Genomic DNA, 20,629 nt, shown 5'->3' on the forward strand with positions numbered 1-20,629 from the left:
CATATAAAATTTTCTAATTATTAATTAGTATTTTCAAATAAACGATTAAAAAGTGTCAAGCAAATAAAAATTATATATCTATTTGTTGTATTAGTAATGCATGTTAAAAGACTCAGTTACCCTTTGCTTGTAAGTATATATAAAAATGTTTTATTAAACATAATTTAATGTAATTATTTAGCAGTATGATATATACAGTAGAGAACCAATTATCCGGGATGCTCGGGACCATAGCTATCCCGGATATCTGAATTTCCCGGTTTTCTGGATCGACCAAAAAGTGTCGTTAAACGATGTTTTATCGAACCCGAAGTACAAGGAAAAAGTGTAATGCATAAAGTAAGAGAAAAAAGAAAGGTACTCCTAACTTTAAAAAGAAAAAAAAAAATGGCAGATATATAACATTTAAAAGAATAAAAAAAAAATTGCAAGTTTAGACAAGAAAATCAAGTTTAAAAAATACAAAATTCTCATATTTATTTTTTAAAAATAATTACAATTCCTAAATTAAATAATATAAACAAAACCAATGATTAAATAACGCAATATATATCATACCTAATTATACCGTAGGAAACGATAAAATAAAAGGAAAACTTATTAATCTAAATAAAAACACTTGAAAATTATCGAACCAAAACGATAGTTAAAAAAGGCACTAGCATAAATATTAAAACCCGGAACAAGGCAAGATCAACGGAATTCAAAAAAAAAAAAAAAAAAAAAAAAAAAACCTAGTGATAAAATTTATGAATAAAAAGAATTAATTTATTGAGTGCAAAGTTTATCGCGAAAAGAAAAAAAATCAAACGTAGTGGAATCAGAAAAACAAAACTGCAATCTGCTTCATAAAATAATCCTATGTTTAGATTAATAAACAATTCTCCTTTTATTTTATTTTTTTGTTGATAAAAACAAGATTTTTTATTACAGCAGATGTGATTCCACACCAAGAAAAACTTGCAATTGATACCGCACTTCCAAAGAATGAGAATTTATTCAAAAGAAAAAGATTTTATTTTTATTAGTCGATGTCAAATAAATATATTTTTCTCTTTACTTTTTCTGCTCACTAATATGCATGCAATGCATTCCTCCCCCTCGTAAATCAAGCAGAAAACGAAATCAGCATGCCACACCCTTGAGTTTGATTGACGGCCTAAAGGAAAAAATAAAACAATCCTCTCTTCCCTGCCTTCAAGGTCACGGAGGAAATGACGTTTCTCTGGGTAAACGGGGAAATTTTTTTTCCCCTTCCTTACATTTTCCTCTCTTCAACTTCAAGGATGAGTTCAATTTCCGCTTTTTTCATTCTAGTTCAAAATGGCGGGAAAATCGAGCAAAATTTTTCCCGGTTTTCTGGATACCGGATAAATGGTTCTCTACTGTATTTACAATATAATCAATTCTAATACAAATTTTAATGAAATGGTGAACAAGAAAGGTGAATTTAAGGAACATATTTTTTCAATTAAAAAAGGATTGAGAAATAATGGATAAAGATATGTTTTAGTACTAATGATTTAATAATGAAGAAAGAAAAATTACTTTTTTGTTATTTATTTTAACACAATGTAGCTTTAAACATAAGAATAAGCTTATAAATAAAGAGGCATCGAATAAAGTAATAAGCATTGAAAATGTTTTAAATTGATTTTAAATAGATTTTTTTAGATGTTCTTTATGTGAACATTGTATTTTGAAAATATTAGAATCATAAATAAAAACATTCTGTATTATACGATAAAAATTTGTTTACACTGGTATTTGAAAAATATTATATAAAAATAAACTGAGAAATAAAATAGAAAATTCAGAATAGCATTTTATTTCCATTTATGCTTTGGATTCTTGCAAGTATAATGTATTACTTAACAAGATAAAAAACAGAGATACTTTTGATCTTAACTTGTCCTAAATTTGTTGGTTTTTAAAAAAAATTTATTGAATCATTGGTTTGAACTTTCCAGCACAGCTAATAATTATTTCAGTTGTTTAATAAATATTTGAATGATGCCTTAATATAAAATTTTCAAAAATTTGAAATCTAGAAAGTGAATTTTTACATTGCAACAAAAATAAGACTTTTTTCAACTATTTCTTACGTTTCTTTACTAATCTATTTAAAGTATCAATACAAACGCCATGTTTGATATCGTTTAACCACACTTGGACAACTATTTATAGTTTTACTTGAATATGCAAATTTTCTGAACTTCAGAAACATTCTACTTCTTAATTAAGAAAAAAATCAGTACACATTTTTCATATTTTGTTCCTTTTATAATGTTCTCAGAAACTGAATTAAGATGAAGTTTGCCTTTTAAGTGTGTATCAATTTTGCTTTTAATCCAATTTATGTAAGAGAAACAAAATCATCAACTATTTCATAAAATAGCTGGGGAAAATATGTTAGTTAAAGTAACAGGATAAGAAATATATGTTAGGAAAAGTAATAAGAGCGAGAAGAAACAATATTCCTCATAAGCTAATGTCTAAAATAGTACAGGCTTGCCATATTTTTTTATAGTGAGAGCATTCTGTTCAATGATCGTAGTTTTCAACATAACATTCAATCCATACTTTTCAAATTTCCTAAAAACTTAAAATTTGGCACTGAAAATTTGTCACATTCTTTCTAAAATTAAAAGTAATCATCAGCACTTTTTGATAGTGGCATTTTTAAACAGCATTTTCTAACTATGTACTAGGCTAAAACAAAACCAAACACAGAACTTCAACAAAAAAAAAGGAAGAAAAAAATTTGAGGTAACTACGACTTGGGTACAAAATAAATTTAAGTACTTAAATTAAGAGACGTATGAATTTTTTTTTTTCTAGGGTAAAAGACACCTCTGGATGATAATCATTTTACTACTAGTAGAAAATTTACATTTCTTAAAATTTTTAATATGTTAACCACTGGCAATTTAATCTTGAAACTTATAATTTAAGAACTATAAGGGAGTCAAATTTTACAATAGGGATAACTGTTTGAGAGTTACTAAATTACACATTTTTATATTAAATTCAAAATTTTCTTTACTATTATTTCTGCAACCAAACTCTAAAGATTTAACTACAATCAACAATGAACTAACAGGTTAAGTTTTCATAATAGATTAAAAACCAGAAAATCTTGCTTTTTAAAATATTAAAAGGTTTATAATACAGTGGTAAAAATTTTAGTGGATCAATTTCATAAAACTACACAGATAAATATAAAGTCTACCTCAAAGCTAAAAAATTTAATATGTCAAACTTAGGGGAGGGGAATGGAAAATTATTAATTCAAGAAGAAAACAGACCTGTTGTCGTAGCTACCAGGAATGCCAAAAAGGAAAAAGAAAAATATTAGCTGTACAGATAAAGTCATATACAAAGGAACACTTCAAAAGTTATGTCCTTACTTTAACAGCCAACTAATATAAAAGAGAGAATTTGAACTTTTGACTTACTTAAAATTAGACCAAAACATGATTAATGCACACAAGATGGAAATTGCTTTCTGTTAATATCAACTTATTAGGAATGGTATTTTAAAATATAGAAGTCAAAACAGAAGATTAAAAATAGTCAAAAAAAAATTTCTTTCTATTCTACTTAACAACTGATTTGTTACAAATTTGATTTTATCAAGTTAAAACATTATTAGTATTGAAAAAATGATTGAGAATTATGCTTTAATTTTCAAAATTAAGAGAATTTATTGACACGACACACTATAAAACTTTCAATTCAAAATACCTAAAAACCAGAATTATTTCAGGTCTACTTTTGAAAAAAAAAATGGCCCAAATTTTTCTGTCACCACCACGTGTGTTTTTATATAAAATTAGCAGAATTCTACGAATTCAATTCATCATATTTCAGGAAATCTGCTTGCTCTTTTAATTCTAATGAATTACAAATCACATATCATGGTTTGTAAGGATGCTACAAACGAATAACAATTTGTGTTCAATTATGTTTCAATTGTCTTTTGGTATAGAAAAGAAAAAAAATTCGCTAAAATTATATAATAATCCTCTGTTTCTGATAAGCGAACAACCCTGTATTTTAGATGTTTTAAAAGATACCTCCAAATTGAGTAAATATCGATCATTTTATTTGTAGTTTTAAAAGAAGCTTATTAAAATTATATTTAATATTTTCTTCTCTGTCTACACACACTTGATGTTGCAAGTTCAATCACAAAGGCAGAGGTCATTTAAAAGAACTTAATTACACATTTAAATTAATATTGAGTCAATTTGTAATTCCTATTTCTGCCATTCCATTCAAAAAACAACATGATTGTCCTAAGCTGATTTAGACATGGCATACTGTGATTTGTGTTAACATACTTTCAAAATAAGACATATTGCAGACCTTTGGTTCATCCCTGTGGCAGAATTTTTTCGGGCTTTCTGCGACATACCTCTCTAACACTAATATCTTTCAGCAAGATACTTAAAAATAACAAATATACATGTTACTAATTTAAAGTAACAGAAGCATTAACTTCAAAAAATAAATAAATAAATCGGATCAAATAAAATAATTTTTTAAAATTCTAATATTATGGGCGATATTCTCACATTTTGTAGGAAGATAACTCACTAATTATTTCCTTTTTCGCGTTTTGTAATTCGTCATTACATTAAAAAAAACTAAAAAATCGTGAAATCTGTAGCAGTAACTACCAAAAAAAAAAAGAGAGATTGACAGCGAAATCACGTGAATCCGATTCTTCAAAGGGAGGTTCTTTAAATACGTGTTTTCATTTAGAGATTAAGTAGTAATAAATAATATTACATTAAAATTATCAGATTTTAAAAGTTATGTGGAAATCAGTGGTAATAACTGCATAAAAAAATAGAATGAAAATTTCTACAGAAAAGAAAAGCAAATTTTTTACTTCATCATTCTTCATTATTTTCAAATAAGAATAGAAAAATCATTAAAAAAGAATTTCAATCCGATGCAAGAGAAAAGCATCTTTTTAATATAATTCTGAAGAAAAGATAAAATCTTTTAAAAATTTCTGTAGAAAAGAAAAACTCTTTCTTTAAGAACTCTGTGACGTTCTGTGACAATGTCCCCGTTTTGCCATGGGGTTGTTCATTAAAATGAAAGTATAAAAGGTTAGATTTTAATGCATTTGTTACAATCAAGAGATATTTAGTTTCACAAGAACGGTGGGAGGATAAACTCATAATTAAGAAAACTCAAGTGTTTCTATATGATATGAACCAGACTGAAATAGTTATCAAGACAATATAATGGACTTAATTCTTTTGTTAATTTCCTTTTTTCATGAGAGATTTCAGTTTTACTTGTTCAACAAATAAAGTTTCCTCCTAGTTTTAAAATTGAACTCCATTTTGGATAAGAATTCAATAACTTATTCAACAGATAACAAACTTCTTGACTTTTTCAGATTACATGATTGGCGAATAAAACAAAATACACTCACAAAGTTATAATGCAAATTTATTATAGATATGGAAAGATTTTTGGAAATGTAATGATAGTATTCAAATAAAAAACATTTCAACCTATAAAAAAAAACGGTAGTATCTGATCAATTTTTAATTATGACAGATATGCGTTTGAAAGTTCTGGTTTTTTAAAGCAGGCACTAACATTAAAAACCACAATGAATGGGAAGAAAGAAAGAAAATGAGACCGAGGATGATGAATTGCCAATAACATTAAAAAAAAAAAAAGAGAAATTGGACTAGTGTTGTATGATTTATGTTTATTTAAAGTCCCTTTGAAATGAACTAATTTACCATACATACACAAATATCTTGCAGAAAAATAAAAGAACAAGAAAAATGAATATTGAGTAGATTGAATGCAGATTGTCTTTTTCTTTCACTTCAATTTCAATTAAAAATAAAAAAAATAAAAACTTTTTTTTTTAAATTTACATTTTTAAGAATGTTTCTGATACTTTACTTTATCCTCATTATTTTTGCCAGAAAATACAGTAATAGGGAAAATTGATTCTTTCAAGGTTCAAGTTTCGTTTAAATTTTTTTTTTCTACTTCTCTTTCATCTTTTTTTCTTTTAATAAACTTTTCTTTTAATCATTTATGGTGCTGCATTTTTAAGAGCAAGTTTAATAAAATATTTCTTTCGCAATCTTTATAAGTAAAAATATGGTAATATAGAAAACTGAGATTATCAGTTAAGTTTTGTTTTAAGAATTTATCACTTGGGCTAGCAAGAAACTCACAAATGAGCTTACCAATCTAGGCAAATTATGAACTGCATTGAACACTTAACTGCTAATCGTTAAAAAGTTTGATGCCTTAGATAAATCGGGAAACTTTTCTATTTCTGGGTTAAGAGCTACATACTGTACTTTTGGTGTACACGCTGCGGCACTTGAAAAAAAGTTCTTTTTCCTATCAGTGGTGGTTACAACAAGATAAGTTTCGCCCTTTTCCCCAAAGAATATGAACTAAGTATTCCTTCCACAGCTCATTATAAAGCAAAACTAAGGAGAGTAGGAGAGGATATTACCTTGTCTTAGGAACCAGTTTTTCTTCCTTCTCTAAACTGAGTTCTTTCTATTGGATGACTTATATTTTTACCTTCTTACAATCCTGTCGATATCCAAATTGTGAAAGTAAAACTTGGTTTTAGTTTCGCACATTCCTTGTTGAGAATTTACTTTTAGCCTGCGTGTTATTATTTCATTTTATTCCTGTTCCTATTCTTATCATTATTTAGGGTTTATTATTATTTCTTCAACAACAGGTTCTTATCGGCACTGCTGGGTATAGATTTGTTAGTGTTCATTATTTCTCTCCTCCAATGAAGTTTAAATATGATAATTGTAACTTTTGGCACGGTACCATCTGGTTTGAATAACTTTGTTTTATATCTTTTTTAATAATTGGAAAAATTCCTTCCGTTACAAATTTTGCTACAAAAATTCTTTTTGCTACTTTGCACCCAAGCACAAATTTCTTACGGTCTGCGTTTTGCAGACTTGTTATTGCACTTGTTTTTTTCTTCTAAATAATTAATAAATGAAAATTTTGTTCCTATATAAATTCAAAACATATTGTGTTAGTTAAATTAGTATAATAAAAGCATTATTTTTAAAATGATTAATTTTAAAAAAATTTTTTTTACTATGCACGCTCATTCTATTTTCCGCTTTACGGTAAGCAATGTGACACACTTATGCAGACTTTTAAACTAAAACTTTGATTGTTGATAGTAATAAAAAATATCTTTTACTAAGCAGATGCATATTTATGGTGCCAGTTCCTGTACACAAAGCTGATCTCAGTTCTCAGATCCGTCAGTTAGAAGTCGCCTTAAGCTAGAAGTCCCGCCAGTCAATGTAAGCCGTAAGCTGATCCCTGTGCATGACTAGGAAGCAATGGGAATTTCCCTGAGACGAGAGAGCGCGGTTGACAACCAACCAATAAAGACGTATGGACCCCAAAGAGGAGTTATGATTATACAAAACTTTTAAAGACTCTTACTTATTATTATTTTTTGTTATTCGTGTTATTGTTAATTGTCCGTCCTTATGTAAATTTAATTTTCAATATATATTTTTTGTTTTAAAAACAGTGCCTATTTATTCTAAGACGACCACTCATGCCGTCCCCACAAACTCAGAAGTGGGATAATGAATAAATGGATAATGAAAAAATTGGATATTGATTAAATTGATAGTGAAGTAATTGAACTGTGAAGAAATTTCAATTTATAACGATTTTTGATTTGGAGACAAATTTCATTTTTGCGAACAATAAGTAACGTTGTGATGAAACTTTCGTTTCTTCTTTAATTTCATCTCTGCAACAACAATTGGGGTACGTACGTTTTATTCATTGATTTAAAATGATTCTTAACGATATTAAGCAAGTAAGCAAAGCATTGAAGAATTTTAAGACTGACAAAATAAAACTACTACATAAGTTTATTTTCGATGTAGAAGGCGATCGGTCAAACAGAAAACGATTAAGAAATTTTAATGGTTTCAGTTTTATTTTAGATAGCGAAGAATTTAAAAATAAATTAAAAAATATCGAAAAAGAATTCACTCTTAACCAGTTAATAACTGTTTCCAATATTCTAAACATTTCATATGAAGGCAATAAAACAGAAATTGCAATAAACATGTTGACCTTGTTAATGGATTTGAATAAGCTTTCAGAGCTTGCAAACGACGCCTACACGTCCAGCTCCTCTGAGTCAGACGAAGGAAGCGGAAACCAAACCGAAACTTTGAATAAAAAGAAAGAGAATGATTTTTCAATGCTGTGCAATGATGAAAATAAAAATATTAATTCTTGTTTAAAGGATAAAAATAATTCCTGTAGAAATTTTGAATTTCAAATGGTTGCTATTAATTATTCTGATATCGAAAGTACTATTTCTAAGTATAATGCAGAATCGCAAGAAAATATTGTTCATTGGATCGAACATTTCGAAAATATTTCAAAATTGTTTAATTTGTCTGATTTACAAAAATTTATTTTTGCGAAAAGATCTCTTGGTGGTAACGCCTCTTTATTTGTCAGAACTGTACCGGAAATAAATTCATGGCAAAAATTAAAAGAAGCTTTGATTGATGAATTTTCTTTTGAAATTAATTCTGCTAATTTGCATGATCTCTTGAATAGACGTAAAATGAAGGATTCTGAATCCGCTCAAGAATATTATTTAAAGATGAAAGAGATCTGTAATTTTGGAAAAATAGACGATGCTGCTTTTATGCATTATGTAATTAAGGGGATTAACGATAAGCATGAAAACAAAATTGTTTTGTACGGCTGCAAAAATTTGTCCGAATTTAAAGAGAAACTTAAAATCTATGAGATAATAAAAAGTGATTCTGCAAAGAGTAAAAGTGCTTTCGATAAAATCAAAACAAAACATGACTTTGATAGTAAATATAATTCTTATGATAGAACAAAAGCAAAATATGATGATAGGCATAATGTAAGAAAAGATGTTTCAAATAGGAATAAAAATAAATATGAAAATAATAATGAAAAGATAAGGTATAATACTGACGTTGAAACTTTTAATAATAAATTGTGTTACAATTGTGGTTCAAGAAATCATATTTCAAAATATTGCATACATAAATGTGGCACATTTTGAATGTGACACAAAGCTTCGCAATGTCCAAAATCAAATGCAAAAACGGAAGTTGCTACATTAAATGTTAGTGTAGAGCCAAAGTTGTTTAAAATGGTAATAATTGATAACTTAACTGTGAAATCTTTGATCGATACAGGAAGTCGAGCCACTAATCAGAAGATCAATTTTTAATAAATTAAACTCTAAAGAACTATTTCCATTTAATTCTACTCTAAACGGATTTGGTAAATCAATAGTGACTCCATTAGGTTATTTTAAAGAAAGTATTAAAATTGATGATTTCAAATGTTTTTCTGAAATATGTGTTGTAGAAAATGATATGATGCCTTATGACGCTATTATAGGGCTTAATGTCTTAATGCACGGTGAAACAATTATCAATGAAAAAGGTATCACAATTAAAAATAAAATTCAGTGTTTTGATTAAGTAAACTATTTGTCTATTTTACCAATTGATCTTACTATATCTGATGAGGTTGAAATTAACATAGATCCCTGTGTTCCTAATGTTTTAAAAAATAAGTTACAACAATTAGTTTTAGATTATGCGCCAGATAAACTTAAGACAACTAATGTGGAAATGAACATTTTGGTTAAAAATCAGGAATCGATATTTCACCAGCCACGTAGATTGCCATTTTCTGAAAAAAAAGACTGTTGAAGCTCAAGTCGCTGAATGGTTAAAACAAGGAATAGTAGAGCCTAGTTCTTCCGAATATTGTAGTCCCTTTGTAATTGTTAAGAAAAAAGACGCATCTCCTCGTGCTTGTATAGATTATAGAAAACTGAATAAGATAATTGTCAAAGATAGATTTCCCCTCCCATTAATTGAAGACATATTAGATAGACAACAAGGCTCGAAAATTTTCAGTACAATTGATCTTAAGAACGGATTCCTACATGTCGATATAAATAAAGATAGTAGAAAATACACTTCTTTTGTGACGCACGAAGGACAATATCAATTTCTTAAAGTTCCGTTTGGACTATGCATATCATATTTTACCATATTTAGATGACAATTATTTTGTCTTCCTCCCTTGAAGAAGGTATTGAACGGCTATATCGGGTGTTGAATATTGCTAGTGAATATGGACTTGATATTAATTTTAAGAAGTCCCATTTCTTAAAGAAGCGCATTGAATTTTTAGGTCATGTGATAGAGGATGGAAAAATATTCCCATCTACCTTAAAAACCAAAGCAGTTCTCAACTTTTCAGAGCCAACAAATTTGAAAAAAATTCATAGTTTTTTGGCACTGACCGGATACTTCAGAAAATTCATTCCGAACTATTCTATATTAGCTAGACCGTTGAGTGACCTGCTAAAAAAAGATCGTAAGTTTAAGTTTAGCATTGAAGAAAAGAAAGCGTTTAATCAATTAAAATCTTTGGTAGCCCAAAATCCTGTTCTTTCAATATATAACCCTAAATATGAAACTGAATTACATACAGACTCCAGTTTAGAAGGATATGCTACCATTTTAATGCAAAAACACCTGATGAAAAATATTTTCACCCCACTTACTACATGAGTAGAAAAACGACTGATGCTGAAAAAAAGTATTCCAGCTACGAACTTGAAGCTCTTGCATTCGTAGAAGCCCTCAAGAAATTTATCTATCTGTTAGGTATTCCATTCAAAATAATTACTGACTGTGCTGCTTTTGAAAGCACTATGTCAAAACGAGATTTGTCAACTCGTGTAGCTCGTTGGGCACTTCTGCTGCAAGAATTCAACTACATAATTGAGCATCGTTCTGGAAATAAGATGGCTCACGTAGACGCCCTTAGTCGATCTCCAATTAATGTATTTCGTGTTACCGTCGATAATATTTTACCAAGACTCAGATCAGCCCAAGATAAAGATACTGGAATTAAGACTATAAAAGAACTACTTAAAATTTCGAATTATGAAGATTATTGCAGTAGAAATGGAATTTTGTATAAATTTGTTGATGGCAAAGAATTGGTGGTTATGCCAGAAAATATGCAAATCGAAATTATAAGAACAGCTCATGAGAAAGGACATTCAGGAATTAAATATATGGAAAAAGAAATCGAAGAATATTATTTCATACCCAAACTTAGACAGAAAATAGAAAACATCATAGCAAATTGTGTTCATTGCATACTGGTGAATCATAAAAGAAGAAAGAAAGAAGGACTATAACATCAATTGCTAAAGAAGTGAATTTGATTTTCAAAGAAGACGAAAGACGTAAAAGAAGACGAAAGAATTTAAAGACGAAATAATTTAAAGATGAAAGACGCGAAAGAAGAAGGAATTTAAAGACGGAAGACGAAAAAATTTAAAGACGGAAGACTAAAAAATTTAAAGACGAAAGACGTGAAAGAATTTAAAGACGTAGAAGTTCAAGACGAAAGATGTTATAGACGAAAGACGTTAAAGAAAAAAAAGACGAAAGATGAAAGACGTTAAAGGGAAAAAAAGACGAAAGACGTTGAAAAGAAAAGAAGACGAAGCCATTAAAGAAGAAACAAAAGACGTGCAAAGATGGAAGAGTGAACGTGCCTGAACTGATACACTCTTAACTAACGTTATTAACCTAAAACATTTAATTTTCAGACATCAATTATATTTTTCAGTCTGCTCTGCTTTTTCTTTCTTTTTAGAGTCGCTGGAGGACCAGCCGCAATGTAGGATGGCCGATTTATGGTGCCAGTTCCTGTACACAAAGCTGATCTCAGTTCTCAGATCCGTCAGTTAGAAGTCGCCTTAAGCTAGAAGTCCCACCAGTCAATGTAAGCCGTAAGCTGATCCCTGTGCATGACTAGGAAGCAATGGGAATTTCACTGAGACGAGAGAGCGCGGTTGACAACGAACCGATAAAGACGTATGGACTCCAAAGAGGAGTTATGATTATACAAAACTTTTAAAGACGATCTCTTACTTATTATTTTTTGTTATTCGTGTTATTGTTAATCGTCCGTCCTTATGTAAATTTAATTTTCAATATATATTTTTTGTTTTAAAGTGCCTATTTATTCTAAGACGACCACTCATGCCGTCCCCACATATATGTTAAGCAGACTTATTTAAGTGTCACTCATATTTAGTTGCTGATGTGCACAGTGCTATTGCTACTGATGTCATTGTGGCGTTTACTTTTAATTTTACCATTTTTAGCAGCACTTACAATAGTTGGGAACTTCCACCAGAAAATATGACAAATATTTTTATTTATATGGTAATTGACTACCAATGTGTACAGCACCCCGTTGGCAATTTCATGACAAAAGAATTTTAAAGTGTGTAGCATATATTTAAAATATACAAGTGTTTAAAAACGGTTGCGGTTTTTTTAGTCTCTCATTTGCCTTTGTTTATAGATCGTCCTTTTTATCAACATTTTATTACAGTGCGGTATTTTAAAAATGTTTCCGATAGGGATTTTTCCTTTATCGACACTTTGCCATGAAACAGGATATGGAAAGATGAGATTCCTGGCTTACAAGATTTGAGATTTTTAGCTTTTTTTTTTGCTGTTTCTCTTTAAATTTACAACTTCATCTTTGTTAGCTGTTATTTTTTACTGACATTCCATATTTCTCGAGGTTAACTATTACAGTTGTGTTTTCCTTATAAATGTTTTATTCTTTTTCTACAAACCAACATTTTGCAAAAACCAATTGTTTTCTATCAACATATTTATAGTTATGGAGCATATTCCAAATAGATACATTAATTTGGGAATTGAGATTATGGCATTAAGTAACACCAAAAATATTTAAAACTATATTTTTTACAGGGTATCCACGCACCTGGAAAGCCATGAAAAATCATGGAAAGTCATGAATTTTGGTATTGAGCAAAATTTGTCATGAAATGTCATGATTCGACTATTTTCATGATGAAACTATTTTTTTAAAAAAATCATGAAAATCAATTTACTCCCCCCTCCCCCGACCCCAATTTCATAGTGTTCTTAATACCTGAATTAGTAACAAAATCCCCACTCAGTCACATTTGATTAAAATATAAAATGTTTTTATTGTGTTTTTTAAAAATTATGGTGTTATTTCAAAAAATGAAAGAAAAAATATTATTTCTAGAGCGAATCATCTTTTAAACTTCTGTGATTTTAGAATTTTTGTTATAATTTATTATTTTTACTTTATCAATTTAAAATTTTAGCTGAAGGCAAGTCAGTCATTGGTGAATTTTTTTTTTTTTTTAATTTCAAAATGAGAACAGAAAAATCAGGAGTATTTTTTCCCTTTCTGATGAACAAGAAAAGCATCTTTAGACTGTAATTCTACAGAAAAAAAGAAAAAATAATTCACTTCCGTATTTTTTTCAGCTATTTTATTGCTTCAACTCTTTCTTTATTCTGTTTTTTAAATTCAAAATCTATAAATATGAAGATGTAGAGTATAACAGTTTTGGTTAAACCCATCATTTCAATTAATGTTTTTTAATGCTTTTTTTAAATTTATTGTTGTGTTTTCGTCAGAGAAAATAGTAACTTCATTAAGTCATGAAAAATTCTTGGAATTAGTCACAGAAACTCATGAATTTGAAAATCTAAAATGTGGCAGATACCCTGTTTTATTTTCTGTTTCTCTTTCACTTCCACTATTTCTAATATTTTTTTTCTGTTCATTTAATTTTAATCTTATTGCTATTTTTATATAGATTTTATTCGGTTGTTTTATTAAAAATTTTCACAATGAAATATTATAGTTTATCTCCCAATAATCTTTGTTTTTTTTTTAAATTTTGAATTATTTTTTATTTACTGTTTCTTTTCCTTTGCAATATTTGACATATATAAACTTTTGTTTTCATTGACAATTTTTTTAGAGCAGTAATTATTTCAGTAACATGAAACACCAAGAATTTAAGAGTTAAATTATAAAAACATGGGGTAATTAGGTAAGACGCATTCAATCACGTTTTGAGTTTTTATTCTACAATATAGAACCCGTTATCCGGAAAACCAAAAAACGGGAACGAAATTCGATAAATTTTCCCGCCATTTTCAAAAAAAAAATTTTTTTTTTTTCCTCTTAAGATTTTAGGATTTTTCTTTCTATTTTGAAAGATGTTTACCTTACTATCATTTTGGAAATAATCTTTAGTGTATTACTTCATTGTATTTTCTTCCTTTTAAGATTATTTCCAAATTATTATTTTTTAGTTGGGGTTAACAATAAAAAAAACGGCTTTTTGTAGCGATTCCGAAAAGCGGAAAATCAGTTATCCAGAATAGCGATGGTCCTGATCGTTCCGGATAATAGGTTCCCTACTGTACTTCACAATAACAATTTATCTTAAATAGTTTTTATAGACAACTATTATGATTTCTTTGTTCTTGATGGTTTTTGTTTCTTTATAATTTCTGATTGCAATTATTTTTGATTTTCACTACGGTACAGAACAATTTATAGAAAAAAAAATTATAAGTAGAGATTTTTGGTAAGAGATATCCAAGAATTTTCGCATGCCTGAAATGCACGGATTCCAGATTATCAAGCTTTTAATGTATTTTGTCTAATAAATAATATTGCTGTATTTCAAGAACTTTTTTGGCAATACTAGTACATAGTATAGTTCTGAACTAAATCTGAAACAAGACTATTATCTTTTTAAGTATTCCACATTACATTTGCTCTATAGTAATTCGAATTAGTAGAAGAAAATATGAACAGTAAAAGAATTAAGTATTTTTGTATTACTCTAAAGTAATTTGATATTAATAGTTGTATTGATGATATGGACATTAATAGTGATTGCTATAAGATATTTAATAACTAATCTATATATATTTTAAACAAGTAGGAAAACTGAAAACAGTTAAAAACAAAATATGAAAACAGATAATAATAATGGCCAACACAAATACACTAATTGATGATCAACAACTTTTATACGATTCTTTTTTCCCCCCTTGTAGCATACACGAACGTAATACAATGTAATCCAATTCCATGGATTTCAATTTTCACTGTGATGTCACAGAAAGCAATAGCATTCTAGCAAATTTCTGACTATAAAGGAAATTTCAAAAATTTATTCAAAAGAGTTAAGAAGAAGGAATCTTAAACAGATATTTTTTTAAAAAATGGCATTGCTTACTAAAAGAATTTTGAAACTCTGGATATAGTGAATAGAAATATTAAGAACATGAGTTTAAACACTTTATTTATTACCAGCATAATTTTAAAAAAAATTAAAAATAAACATTAAACTTTAGAGAATATTCATTTAATGTAGGATACATTAATGTAAGGTATAGAGCATATTTACATTTTCAGATTATATAAATTAGTTAAAAATATCTAAGTTAAGCCATTTTTATTCTTGTCTTGTTTAGTGTAGGGTCCAACCTACCATAACAATAAAGTATCCATAGGTTAAGTAAAGCAAATAGTTCATAACAATAAAATTTTTTTTATTTAAACGAAAAATAATAAGAACGAAATACAATAAGCACGAAAGCTTATAAAAAATTAATACGAGGTGAGAGGGAGGAATGGAGCTACCACTACTGGCGAAACTCAAACTCGCCAACGGCGCCAACATTTAGCAATAAATCTCTTCAGCAACTGAGACTATTTTATGATCTCCTTATAATCAAAATAGAGGGCTATTAAAATTGTTTAAAAAATGTAATGGAAATACATGATTGATTTATTTTATATTATTTATTTATTTTTTTGGAATTACTGTTTAGGACGTTGCCTGCAAGTGGGAAAAAGTATTTTTAGTTACATACCAAGTTTTGATAAACATGTTATTGTATGTGAACTAAGCAATTTGTATTAATGTTTTATAAGGGTAAAGGTATATGTTAGGTTTTTTATTTTTTCTATCTACAGGATATTTACATCCAATATATAATAAATACTAATATAATTAAATTAATAGTTCAATAAAACTTTAATTAAACGTTAATTTCAAAAAGAATGGGCAAAATTTTGGAGCTGAAAAAAAAAACTAAAATAAAATAAAAATATTTAAATTTTGTTTGAACTGTAACATAAGTTTAAATTTTCAAACACGTATGACTTTTTTAAATATAAGTTTTATGATTGTTTGTATTCAACTTAAATTTTAACCAGGCGCTCATTTTTTTATGTTTATAAATAAAGAATTCTGACAAAATTTTCAAACACACCAACTCCTTAAAATTCCTTTGCTCTAACAAAAACTATATTGCATGGCAATTTTTAACTGTCTTCAAAATGAAATTCTTTAGCGATGTTCTTTTTGAATAAATATAGAAAAACAATAACACATTTATAACTAGTTAAAAATTAAATATATAAGTTATGAACACATTTGCTTACCATGTGGAAGGAAGTCAGATGTTCTAAATGAATTCTGTGGTAAGCCAACATCACCATCAATGATTCTGAAGTCAAGTGTATACTGAATTTTATCAACTTCGAACATATCATCTGTACACTGTGTCTATTAAAAAAATTAATTATTTAAATATAAACAAAGCTTTCAACATGAAACTTTTTTTAAAGAAACATATACTGGATATCTAAAAACTTCAGAAACAATAAAATATCTTGACAAGTATGCAACAGATCAAAAATTAAAAAATATATGGGTGAAATATTTTCAAAATATACACTGAATTATACCAAACTCAATCTCCTCCATCATGACCCTGGGGGTGATGCGGGGTAGAACAGCTTTAAACTCTTGCAAGAAATTTTTATTTTTTATAGCAGATTTCAATTTTACAAAAAAAAGCACCCAATTTTGACAGATGAGTTCATAGATGAAACTGTGTCTTAATATGAAAATGGGATACATCACAGATGAAAAAATAAAAATTATGTCTGTATAAAAGAAAAATTAAAAAGTGTGAAAGCATGGAAACTTCAATCAAAAATAATCTCATAAGAGTTTTAAACGTTTTCTCACCTTAATGATGTTTGCGAGCTCATCAGCTAAGCCACCTGAGCCCAAAAGTACCAGATTTAGCTGATTATTTTCTAACAGCCAATGGCTATTCCTTTGCCAGGATGGTGGTCTAAAGAAAAGATTGAAATGTAGTATAATAATAAATTTGCATTATCTTTAAGCAGAATTATTAAATAAAAATTTTAAACCTACCTATGCGCTTTTTGAGCAATAACTTTTTCAACCAATGAGTCCATACACTTAAGTGAGGCTGGACAATGTTCTCTAATGGGTCCATGAACAAATCCTAAATGCCGAAGCAACATCAGCATTCGATCTTGATCTAAACGATCCAAGGTTTTATACCTAAAATATTCAACAGATTTAAATGTAGTACATTAACTAAAAATTCATTAACATTTAAAAAATGTTCTTACGTATTTTATAGATGTATGTTTCATAATTTAAAAGGATATAAATATATATATATATACATACATCAATAAAGTCCCATATACAGACGTCCCTTTCCTGAAACTTTCTATTTTCCGAATACTTTTAACAATTAAAATAAACAAACATCTCTTCATCTTACCCTTTCTTTAAAAAAAATGGAGTGATTGCAATTTTAATAGGACAAGGTCTTTAGAGGCATGTTCTCTTTTTCTAGCATCTGGTGATTTATACATTGACCCCATAAATCATCAGAATGGAGAGAAGAACTACAAAGACCATCTAGTACTTGCTGCTCCTCTGGAATGCATGAAGAGAGGGAGAACTATTACAAAAAAGCGCAACTGAATTCCTCCTCCCCTTCTACTAATGTCCAAACAAGTATAGCAGCCAGCTAGTAAAAAAGGCCTATCTTAAAACCTTTTTATTAGATTGCTAGAGAAAGCAGGGTGCGTAGCCAAATCTTTGAATCAAAAATAAGCACTTTTTAAAAACTTTTCAAGCACTTTACAAAAGTTTTCAAGCACTCAAAAAATTCATATTCAATCAATGATATTATTGAAAAACAAAAACTTTTTATAAACAGTTTTAGCGTTAAAAAAAAAGAAGAAAGAAACGAGCGTAAATCGAAACAATCAGTTTTTTCCCGCATCACCGAGTGAATTCAACTTGACCCTGAACTCAGAACAAAAGTACCCTTACCCCCTACGTCAAAAAAAGTGTTAGAAGTAAAATAAAATAAACTAGAACAAAATTAAAATAAATTAAAAAGAAAAAAATTTCATAAGGATCTGATATTTCTATCCGAATTGGAGCACTCGGGTTTCGGTTTCAAGTGTGCGCGCATGCGCAAGTCATAATGTGGGTACGACATGAAGTCCGCGTGAATGATTACGTAGCAAACTCCCCATTTTTCGTGAAATGCATGGAATTCACCAAATATCACTGAAGGGAGAAAAAAATTATTCGGAAAAAAAAGCACTTTTTAAAAACTCCAGCTGAAAAAAGCACCTTTAAAAGCTTTTAAAAACGAAATCCCCAAAAAAGCACCTTTAAGTACTTTTTACAAACGCTACGCACCCTGGAAAGAGAAAATACTGTGGAAGAGAGAAAAGGGCAAACGGGGAACCATTCAAAATAAAGGGGGAGTTAGAATGGAAAATCTGAATAGGTTTGAAAAGATACACCTCTTTGAAAAACATTCGTTCTTCCTTTAACTATAAAATATTTACGGAGCGGGGAAAAAAGGGCCAACATCTTTTCTTTACCTTTGACATGAAAATGACTTAAAGACTCCCTTCTACTGAAATATAAACTAGACTAACGAAAATACCTTTGTTCAGACCAAGAATTGCACTGCAATTCTCCGAAATTTATTATTTTTTGTCTATTTTTTCCTTAAACATGCTGCACCTTGGCGAAATAAGTGTTGCAAAATTCTCCAAAACTAATTTCTCTCACCAAATATTTCGTATTTAGAGTTATTCAATGCATCACATTGTTCGTTTTTGCCGTTCGAACTTTTGTGAGTTAAGAAAGTGTGATTTTTGACTGCTTGTTTTTTTAATTATTTTCATAAGGTTTTTGATAAGTTATTTTTTTAAGTTTTACAATCTGTAATTTTATTAAGTTTTAATTGACTTGTTATTTGTGTTTTTAATTATTAAGTTATCTTTGCTGATTTGCTTTTGTTTTACCTATTTCTTCATGTCAGCCAAAAGAGAAAAAAAAAAATATTTCCTTATCACAGAAAAATTTAAATTGCTTAGAAAATTAGGCATGGGCACTTCAGTGTCTAATCAATGTGATGAATATAAAATCGGAAAGTCTATAGTGTATGACATAAAAAAAAACAGAAAGAGAAACTGTTTGACTATTTTTCCAAGTCTGATACACCTCTTGTGATGAAAGATCGAAAGTATATTCAAAATGCAAAGCAGAAAGATCACGATAAAGTAGTGATTGAGTGGGTACGACAACTTTGTAGTGAAGGAGCGCGATTAACAGGACCAATTTTAATGGTTCAAGCCAAGATTTTTCACGAAGAAATGGACATTCATGAGGAATACAGCTATAACACTAGAGGTTTAATAAAAGACAACGGATGCAGCAATTAGCTATTAGTGGTGATCAATTTGAAGCTGTCACTGAAGTTGCTGAAAATTTTTTTGAAGATTTAAGAGCTGATAAAGTAAGACTTGTTACCAGAACAAGTGTATACAGTGGAAAGTCGCGCATCCGGAATCGGTGGGACTTTTGGTAGTCCAGATATTAGATTTTTCCGTATAATAGACTGCCAAGGTAAACAAAGCTTAAAATGATCTAATAAAAGCTAAGAAGCAGAAAATAAATAAACATTATTTTTCGGGCAATAATATTTTAGTATTAGAATGAGATCTTCCAATCAATCAAAAACAAAATATTAGAAAAAAATAATTATTGCTTAAAATATAGAAAACGAAGAAAATAAATTGATAGTTATGAAAATATTAATTCCTCTCTCCGCCACTTTGAACTGAAACGATTCAAGCAAGAAGGGGAAATTCCAGTCTTTCATTACGGTGGGTAGGTGTAGAAGAAAATTCATTTCCTCCTTACTTGTCATTCAAATTGAGGGTGGGGCAGTGACCAATTCTTATTTTCTCTCCCATCATTGGCTATCAATCAAGCATAAAGGCATGCTGATTGGGTTCCCTTTATTTTTTCTTGTGTGACAGAAAGTGACTCCCCCTCCTCATTAACATCTACTGTGCTTACCCCTTTTCAGAGTATTTCACCTAATAAAAACACTCTAATAAACATGTTCCAGAAAATGCCTCTTTTACTATCCAGCTGCATAGGAAAGAAGGGGGGAGGAGACTCAGTTGCGCTCTTTTGAAAACAAATATCCCTCCTTTCCTGCATTCCTGAGGAGAGGGTCTTGGGAAGTTTTCTCTTTTCCTTTCTGTTGATTTATGGGTTCAATGCATGAATCACTAGAAGCTAGAGAAAGAAAAAACGTGTCCAAACTGTTTTCTTTTTTTTTTAAGGAGAGGGGAAGATAAGAGATGTTTATTTTGATTGCTAAAAAGTGTCCGGGAAATCGTCCCTTCTGGAAAAGGGACGTCCGGATATGGGACGTTACACTGTTTAACAGGACTGTTTTGGCATTATATAACACGT

The 20,629-nt window shown here is 29.1% G+C and overlaps 1 protein-coding gene across 38 annotated transcripts in view; it reads right to left on the minus strand.

Annotated features, from left to right (window-relative positions):
- RhoGAPp190 (Rho GTPase-activating protein 190) overlaps positions 1-20,629 on the minus strand; it is a 125,039-nt gene that overhangs the window by 81,030 nt on the left and 23,380 nt on the right. For all 38 annotated transcript variants that reach the window (XM_071187885.2, XM_071187884.2, XM_016069131.4 and 35 more), the window contains exons 8-10: positions 17,228-17,380; positions 17,036-17,144; positions 16,444-16,567 (exon numbers count right to left, since the gene is read on the minus strand). In XM_071187885.2, coding sequence (XP_071043986.1) covers positions 16,444-16,567; positions 17,036-17,144; positions 17,228-17,380 — 386 coding nt within the window. The remainder of the gene's footprint in view (positions 1-16,443; positions 16,568-17,035; positions 17,145-17,227; positions 17,381-20,629) is intronic.

Source organism: Parasteatoda tepidariorum, chromosome 11 (genome assembly GCF_982258835.1).
Source record: "Parasteatoda tepidariorum strain Cologne lab strain chromosome 11, Ptep-v5.0, whole genome shotgun sequence".
Lineage (NCBI taxonomy): Eukaryota > Metazoa > Arthropoda > Arachnida > Araneae > Theridiidae > Parasteatoda > Parasteatoda tepidariorum.